The 9695-nt window shown below is 42.4% G+C and overlaps 1 protein-coding gene across 1 annotated transcript; it reads left to right on the plus strand.

The window, feature by feature from the left end:
- The first annotated feature begins 395 nt into the window (after window positions 1-395).
- Window positions 396-4234, plus strand: LOC119741420. Its single transcript, XM_038217164.1, has 2 exons — window positions 396-1334; window positions 4040-4234. The coding sequence occupies exons 1-2, from the start codon at window positions 396-398 to the stop codon at window positions 4208-4210; spliced, it is 1110 nt and encodes a 369-aa protein (XP_038073092.1). The 3' UTR covers window positions 4211-4234.
- The last annotated feature ends 5461 nt before the right edge of the window (window positions 4235-9695 follow it).

A 9695-nucleotide genomic window follows, 5' to 3' on the forward strand; every position in this document is an offset into this window, starting at 1 on the left:
TCTAGTAAAAAATCTAACTACAGTGTATAGGTTTTGTTCCTGCAACCCATGCACTGGAAACTCCATTATCAATAACCAAGGAAAATCGCTTGATTTCCCCCATTTTGATAAGAGATTTGAAAGAGGGGCTTCATTAATTTAATGTCCCATTGGCTTTTGGTGAGTGCTCGATGAGCCATCTTTTCTTGTGCATCAATGAAGTAACGGTTATGTCAGATTTTGACAGAAAAGGTCTGTTCTGTATCCAAATTCCTTGTAAGAGTTACTATCAATGATGAAAAGGTTAATATGAAATCATGACATTTTAAGGTTTCTTTTTTATTTTCATTTTGTCTCCTTAATGTATAGACTAGTCTTCTTTTCAAGCCGACATCTATATCGTCTGACCAGCAAGCATGCGGTTGTCCGTGTTACAGAGTACCTTCCTGGCAGCATGGCTGAGTCTCCTCCTGGTATTGATTCTAGCTGGGCGTGGTTGCGACACCCTCCCGCTCGCTCAAAAGCCCCGCATTACCGATGCAGCACAGGAGCTCGACTCACTGGAGAATGCCGTTGATATTGCGCAGAGAAGAATAGAAGCATACCCATCTTCAGGAATGGTTAGAGTCCTTGACAGACGTCCCAGCGGAGCGGGAGGCTCCAAGAAGCCAAAGCGGTCGTGGGGAGCTCCACTCCCCGGAGCGGACCGCCCGGATCACGACGACCCGTACGCCACTTACGACGACTCGCACTGGGGTAAATTTCTGCCCGTGTCGTCTTCCTCCTCCTTAGAGACGAAGACCGGTTTCTCGGATGACTACGATCCTCTCGGTGGGGGAACTTTCATCAGTGAGGTAATCGATCCCTCCATCACACATAGCGTCTTTGGCAGTATGCCCTCGGACATTGAAAGCTCAAATACAGGCCCGAAATGGACGGATGCCCAACCTTCGGAAGGACAAGATTCCCAGAGCGTTGTACAGCCTTCGGACAGTGACGTCCAGAAACTAGACCTGGGGCTGGTGGCATCGGACACGGACCAGAACTCTCTGAAGCCTCAACAAGAAGCCGAGGATGATCTTATTCGAGAGGAGGGTGAGGCTGACGTCCAAAATGACCTCGATTTCAAAAATCGTCAGGAGGATTCACCCATGAGCAACGTGCTATCCGCGGTTCTTTCCGCCGATGGAGGTGCAGACTCGACCCACAGTGACGCGGAGAAGTCTTTCCCTGCTGGGGTTTCTCCGCACGCCGCAGGAAAGAGCCCAGAGCCCATTGAGATGGAACGCGGGGAAACTGTACCAGTTCAGGTGCAAGGAGGAGGTGCTAATTTAGACACTGTTGCCGTTGAAAAGGTTTGCAAAAAAAATCTATCTTGAATCTATTGTAAGCCTTTAGAAACCGAAAAAGGAAAGCTTAACGGTAACAGATCAACACATGCATTAGCGCAAGGCAAGACAAAAGGCAGCATGGCGCGTCTGACCTTTTAGAGTTTCCCGCGGTTTGACTCTCCATTGGACCACTGCGCGCGTTCCAATTCCGCGCATGCCCACTCTTCTTTGGGGGGGGGGGGGATAAGAGGGTATAAGCGTCCTTGTCTCCAGGGCCTTTTAGCAATATCGACGAACAGAATAGGGTAAGCCGTATGGAGACGAGGTGAATCAAGGCGTACTGAAGACTGCTGTTGTCTTCATTATATCAAAACACGTACTCCAAGTTTCCTTGGAGAATCGCAATCTTTCTGACCTCAGAATAGAAATCTACAGGGTGTCCTGAAAATAATGGTGCTTGAGAACCCCGCCATTTTCGCCAATTTACAACCGGAATTTACTGCAAAAGTTTACACGATTTTCAAGGTTACAGATTTAGCTTGAGAATACCGTTTGTTTAATTAAGATTGCTTTCGTAAATCCAGAGATATGTTTGAATAACCGCAAAGCCAAAAAAACCCATTCTGTGCCACTTTTAGGAAGCGAGTGCTTCAAAGATCAGACAATGCCAGTATGGCTCTTTTGATAAGATTATCCCTATGGGTGTAAGACAAGCATTCCATTCACACGACAATATATGGTTTTGTTCTTATATTAAAACAATTTAATAGTACAGACAGGTTCACTTCTTCAAAACTTCAATGAAAGAGTTTAATTAAATATAAATAAATATTGCACACTCTGCTTAAAAATGTTAAAAATCACCAACAGTAAAGTCATTAGGTTTTAGACTAGGACAAGGCCTATACTGATTTTAACTGCTTCACAGAAAGTGGCACAAAATGGGTTTCTTGGCTTTGCCGTTATTCAAACATAATTATCTTTGGATTTACAAAAGCAATCTCAATAAAACAAACGGTATTCTCAAGCTTAATCTATTACCTTGAAGATGGTGTAAACATCCATGGAGAGGTTTACATGCACCATTTTTTCAGGACGCCCTGGATATCAAGGCGTGCTGTTTTTTTCTGACTTTTCTGATCTAAAGCTCCAAGACTTCTTTCTCCATTCACTGTGTGTAAATATGCAGTGCACAAATAACGAAATTAGATATTACATTCAAACCAAAGCTTAAGACCAAATCCTTTCTATATTCAAAAGAAAACATCAGTTGCGTGATGCCTGAGTTAGGCATTTTCGTCTAAACATGTTGGACTTTGATCATTAATGGTCCTCTGTAAAGAGAACATGCTGTTGATTTATTGTGTTAAACTATCGGTCTCACAAACAAATATCGGCGAATTAAGAGTGACTCCTTGCCTTTTCAAGCGGCATAACCACAGGAGCATTCGTTCCCTTCCACTTAGTTTTTCAAATTTGTTTTCACGCCCAAAGACATACAATTCAACTGCAACTTATAAACGAATGGATACACGCCCAACTCTCTCCCGAGATCCTCCGGGAAATTTATCAGCAGTAGGATGACAAACCAAAATTTCCCTGAAGACATGCAAGGCACACAAATCACAAGTATTTCGAAGGCGTAGAAAAATCCGCCGGACGAGCAGCAGTAGTGATTTTATTAGCAATTTTAGCCCACAAGATTCGTGACTGAGCAATAATGACTCCATTTTTTCCCAGGCATTTTCTGATTGTAGTGGGAACCTGTTTGTACTGTGGTGTACTGTTATCTTTGGGGAATGGGCCTATATTGCTTAAATTTACTGCTGTCGATGGCTAGCAAATATTACCTGTTGCAGGTAAACCATCAGAAAGCTAAATTTGTCATTCGGAATTCTAAGTAACGCATAACAAAACGACAATGCAACCAGCGCAAATCACAGCACAGTACACAGAATGCGCCATACACTTAGCACAGCACAAGACACAACGCGACGCGACACGACACAACACGACAATCATATCGAAACAACTATTAAAGCTCAACTGTGGATTCGATGACAGTGACGACGAGTCAACATCAAATACAACGACTGTAAAAGTAGATTGAAAAGAGATATCCATCTTCAAAGGAGATAAATATTGAAAAGTAACACAATTATTGTCGTGTTTTCCCCAGCAATACCCCGACAACTATTGAGGACTACTACAAATATATTATACAATTTGTCTTTTGGAAAGCTTTAAAATAATACTGCAGCAAGTTTTTTTCATATCACTTATTCTTTCGAATTCGCAATAAATATTATGTAAGGCACAAGAGCTTTCAAACATAAATTTGGTCCAATATCACGACTCTATATTCTATCCCATTGCCCCATCTACCATTCTCCGCATGGTGCAGACGGTCTATAACTAACTTGGACCAGGAGACCAAATTATGGTTGACCCATCTGCAAGTTGATATTTGAATCTGTCTACCCGACAAACGAAAGAAGAAGTGTGCTTATTTACGATGACAGTCGGTGTATTTCACGAACGAAGTGGTTATTAGCGTTATTATAGCACTGAAAAAGCCGAGATTTACGTCATAAAATTTAGCAGAGTCATGAAAGAGGGCCAAGCTTGGAACTTTAAGCACAGACTTTGGTTAGCATTCCAGCTGTTTTTATGGACACATGGTCAACAAATATGTGTAAAACCTTCTTCCATGTTTATTTTCTTTCCAGACCGCAGGTACCCTTCGCCCTGGCACCAGCGACGACAGGATTCCCAACGGCATCACAGAGGATGACGTCATCAACGACTTCCTGGATTGGCTGCTCTTCTTATTGGACCGGATGGTGGAACGCAAACAGAAAATATCCCACATCAAAAACGGTGCTCTTGAATCAGTCTAAACTAAACCAGGCCCCACTCATTTATTGAAGACACACCCTCTGGTTTTCTTTCCTCATGCCTATGGTTTGCGGCTGGAACCGAATCCTAAATCTAGGCCCAGTAAACACCAAGGGGTTTCCCAAGCTGCAGCCGAAGACGGAAGATGAAACCGGCGTTTCAGTAATTGGGCCTAAGTCAATAATGACCATAGTTCGATGACCTCACGATTTTAGTCAGCCGAAATCAATGTTTTTGAGTTATTGACAAAACTATGGCTTTGAGTAAAGGTTTTTACCTGACAGCATTTTTAGTGAGATAATTTCAGGGTTCATCCCATAATTGTGTTGGGAGAAAAATCAAGAGGAAAAACTCCAAGCAGAGATGAGATATAAATGAGGTAGCAGTAAGCTTCGCGGTATATTTTATGTTAATTCATAAACTGAATGAACAAGATAGCTAGGCTACACATGCGTATCCCTGTGGAACAAAAACACACACACAGGTCCCGTTTATTTCGCTAAAAAAATGAGGAGCAACAAATTATGAATACGTTGGCCCTCTTGCTCCTTGTGTTTCTTTTATATTACTAAATGTACCTTTAGAGAGACACGTTATCGTAATTTCTTCGATAATATGGAGACACCGGTCATTAGGGAGATGCATAACTGTCTCCCTAATGGCACAGCCCCCCTTTAGAGGTAAAATTGTACTGTCTCAATTAGGTTATATTTGTTGCTCGTGGTCTAATTAGTAAACATACGAAATTCGTTGAAATAAAACGAGAGAATATTGAGTTAGGGCACATTTAAATTTGACAAATTTTGTGCACAAGTCTATGGAAAAGTCTCCCTACACTAACTATTGTTTAAATTGATGGCCAATTTTCCATCTCGAGACGGGCACAATCTTGTTAATGCGAGAGGTGTATTTTTTGGGGGGGAGGGGGGTCAGTTTTGCATTACAAGAGAGGAGACAATTTTATTTATTTATTGGAACCTGGTACGAAATGCAGTTATGGTTTTTATTCTACGCAAAAAATATTTTTAATAATGCGTATTCACAAAACGCACCTATCCACCAGTATTGGTGCTCAAGGCGCTACATCATTACCCTGCTCACTGGGCCAATGACACATTCCAAAGACAATCAGCTTGATGCTGCCATTTCGGCGCAAAGCAGCTAAAATCAGTCACGATAACCATCTCTGCCCTCACAGGTGCGGGTACCCATTTACTCCTGGGCGGGGAGAACCAATGAGTGGCAAAGTGCCTTGCCCAAGTGCACTCGCACCATAAACCCAGGCTGGACTCGAACCCACAACCTGCAAAACTAATAAACGCAGACCACGATTTCAATGCTCCACACACCACAAGGCCAAGGCACTGTAGAGAAGCATTTGTATGGACGTGCGCGTAGAGCACGACGTATGTTATACCAATCCGGGCACGCTATCACTTCTATTACGGATGCCCCCTCAAAATGGCGAAAGCAGTTTGTACAGTGGCTTGCACAATGCTTTCGCCATTAAAGGGGGCCTCTTGATGTACAGTGATCACAGGCTTGATTCCTCTATACATGTATTGTACTGAAAGAATTTTGCGTGTACATGAATTTAATTCGGTAGCCCGAAATGCTCCATGTGTGGTGCTATAAATATTATGTGCTGTAAATAGATTGAGAATAACTAGTTTGTAATAAAATAACGGCCTTTGTTCAGTTGTGTTAGTTGTATACGGTTTGCCGATTCTTTAAATAATTATTGTATTATCTTGTACATTATGGAAAGATTAACGCTGTGATTTCAAATGTGACTACATTAATATTTCACTGGAATATAATGATAGGTGGTCTTTACCCATTAAATCTGATGCCGCAATAAAGAAGATGTTGAAAACCAGTCGGTAAGAATACAGAGTCGACTTATTCTTAAAAAAAAAAAAAAAGACGCACTCATCGCAGAACATCGGCTGCATAAGTCGGCGATGAAGAATTATTTTTGGTTGGACACAAATGTCTACTACAGTATGTTTTATTATTGAATTCCTTAAAGGTATTTTTCTGGGAGAATTAATTTTAAACGATACAACTGACCAATCAGACCGCATATCTCAGTTTTCCGCCGTAACGATCGGGTGGCTGCTCCGACCATTAACGAAAGAGGGCGGTATTTCGCTATCATGTCGGCATAATGGTCTGTATTATTTTGAGGCTTTTATAAGGGTGCAGACCGGTAATAAGGCTAAAAATCAGGGGTGTAAATCCGGGGAGGGGTGGGGGTATAGATCCCCACGTTTTGGCAGGGGGTGGGATTTTTGATCACTCCCCCCACTTTTTCGTTGTAAGAACCCCCCCCCTCAAAAAAGGGCCGATGTTGAGGTATTTTTCGAACTTCCCAACAACCAAAATGTATTCAATAGCACTGAAAAACTGTGAAAAAAAGTGCAAAAGTTTTAAGTTCGCCCCTAGTGTAATGTGGTGTCCAGCAATTCCCCCCCCCCCCCCCCGCTTTTCGAAATTTCCACGGCCGGGCAATTTTTGGATTTTGGTCATCCCCTACCCCCCCCCACCCCCCCCCCCCACCCCTCCCCCCCACCCCTCCCCCCCCCCCCCCCCCCCCCCCCCACCGGCACAGATTTACGCCACTGGCCAAAATTGCCTCTGCCGACCAAATCACTATTTGTACTGTCAATCTTTCTCTTCATGGAAAGTTTTGTGGTCCCTTATTATGAGGGTTGGTTGAAGAAGGTTACCAGCTCTGCATTGGTCTTTGAGCTTGTTTTCTGTGCAGGAAATTTAAATGAAATTGGACCCGAAAGGGTTTTTTCCTTCAAAATGACAAATGATTGTATTTGAGGTCTGATTTAGGGGTAATCAGACTTTGGAGAGAAAAATCATCCACAACAATAGTTTACCCCCCCCCCCCTTAAAAATGAACAGAATAATTATATCCTGAAAACCTTTGATTTTTTTTTGGGAGGGGGGGGGGGGTAAGTGGGGATATGTCTCATTAGTGCACACGCTGATTTATTTACAGGTCTGCACCCAAATTTATTTCTCGTGAGTGGATCATGTTGACAGCGCCCTCTAACGGCATCTTTGCACTAGGATCACCTCTAAAACGGTACATCAGTGGCCAGTTGTACAATAGAACTAATACATTATAGTGCACTTTATCTCTGAATAGTGTACAATGTACATTGTGTCTCCAATATGTCTTAGAATTATGTTAATTTAAGGGTACGTATAGAATAATTTGCTTTTTCCATACATGTACCTGAAGCATCAAAAGTGCTCAAAATCATAAGTGGGTGCATTAAACTGTTATAAGGTTTCAGCTCAGTTGATGCTATTTAATTCGTTTATATATTTTGAGAAAACGGAGAAAACGTATGCGCAACTTTTTGGGTCTTGTTACTGGATTCCGTCGCTATAAACTTGAAAGTAACCCTGAAAGTAACCCTGAATGTTACTTTTCTTCCCAACAGTAGCATTTTAGACGGAGTCATTCATTATATTTAATTGATACCAGTCCTGTCTCCACTTGGTGCAAGGTTTCTGTCATTAAATCGGTAAGTAATTTCCGAGTAATTGCAAAATGATCCTTCGTGGCTTTGACTTGTATTATATACTTGAAATAAAGTGTGTCCTTCTGCAAAGACTTGCAATAAGAAACCTGACATTTTAGTTCAGCGCATCACATTGTTGTAGTTGTCCTACTCGAGTACACTTTTTAGTACACGTGTAGGTACTCGTACTCGACCTCGCAACTCAAAACTTACCCGTACTCGTACTCATGACAAAGTACTTGTACTCTTGCAAATATTCTCGTGCACCCACATACTGAAATTTGTATCCTTGTGGAGACATTTCATTGTCCTCGTGTACTAAAGTTTTCGAGTTTGAAAGTACAGTTTCAAAATGCTCTTATTTTAACCAGAATTAATTTCCTTGGCTGAAATTTGGACTTAATATCCCTTTTCTAAAACTCTACCATTTGCGACGGATCAAACCACCTTGGAAATTCCTAGTTTTTGAGTAAAATCCATATATATCTATGTCTTGAAAACCTATTCATCAATAGAAATTGCCCTGTGGAGACGTATACAATCTTTTTTTCCCCTACTGTGTGCATGTCTCCAGAGGACACGGTGTATCAGATCAAGCCCAATTTAAATTTGTTGAAGAGGTACATGGGCGGAAGGCTTTTGCATTTGTTTAATGCCTAGTTGACATCAGAAAGCCCTTGACAACACGCCGTGTACCATATTTTGCTCCTACTCTTGGAAGGTATACCCGGTACTCGTAGCGGTAGTACGTGTACTCGTACTAGAGTACATTTTTGGGTACTCGTATCGTACTCATGGACATGTATACTCGACTAGTGTCTCAGCCCTGCAAATCGACGATATTCGATTTCAGTAATTAGAGAAATTCTCATTTCCGCCGAGGCTAGGCCTACCTTGGGAACATCCAGAAACAAATATTTACCCACTTGGGTATAATTTGATATGGTCGTTGGAATTGAATAATGCATTTTTTACGAACTTCAATAATTTATGCTGCGTGTGCGTGTCATAATTTATAAATAATTTGAAATTGAAAATCCTTTATTTCATTCTCAAGATTTGCTTATGTATTTTTGCCTTTATTTCGGTCGTTATTTTGTTCGTCCACCGGACCGTCTTTCCCACAGTCTGCGTCGCTAAGGGGGAAGCCAGAAGCCCCCCCCCCCCAACCCTGACGAGCAACTGCCCCCCCCCCGCCCCCATCAGCAAAAGTCACAAGCGAACAGTTTTCTACAATTGTGTTTTTTTCTTCTTGTGGTGTGCTCCTCTAGCTGGTACTGTGCTCCCCTCCCCACCATGCCCGGAGCTGGCGACTGGGCTGCTGCGACACGAAATAAAACAAAACCCATCGGAGTCAGAACACACTCAACTGTTTTAAATTTATATGACAAAGTGCCATACCAATAGCTTTTAAAAGGGCAAAGTGCTAGTTGTCAATAAATTTCGTTCTGTTGCCACGGTTGGATGACTGTGCAGCTATAATTTTCCCCATTATATGAAGAAAATACCAACAATGCACATTGCCATAGCAACCCATCTCCTCTGTCTCTTCTCTCCCCACTGACGTTACCATGGTAGAATCGTGAATAGCTCAACCCACACGAACCCATCATTACGGGAGCTGTTTGCACGATCGCTGACGTTGCGGTTCGTTCGTTGCGGTCCTCACACATGTGTTTCTTGCGTGAAGACACTATGGCCACATCTACGTAGACCTCCGTTCTTAATTGCTCGTGAGCATAATCATAAGCAGTCAGTGGTGGCGAAGCGGCGATACGGAGCTGATGTTAATATCCATCTAGCTTTTGCTCATTAGATTGGGATGCCAGTTATTGCATCGTGCGGGGCCGAGATCGCTAGCCCAGGCTATGTGTATTCTGACGTCATTCGATCTCTGGGGATATTTACCGCCACAGTCTAGCGTGAATAATTAGCATCT

Source organism: Patiria miniata, unplaced genomic scaffold (assembly GCF_015706575.1).
Source record: "Patiria miniata isolate m_02_andy unplaced genomic scaffold, ASM1570657v1 HiC_scaffold_5, whole genome shotgun sequence".
NCBI lineage: Eukaryota > Metazoa > Echinodermata > Asteroidea > Valvatida > Asterinidae > Patiria > Patiria miniata.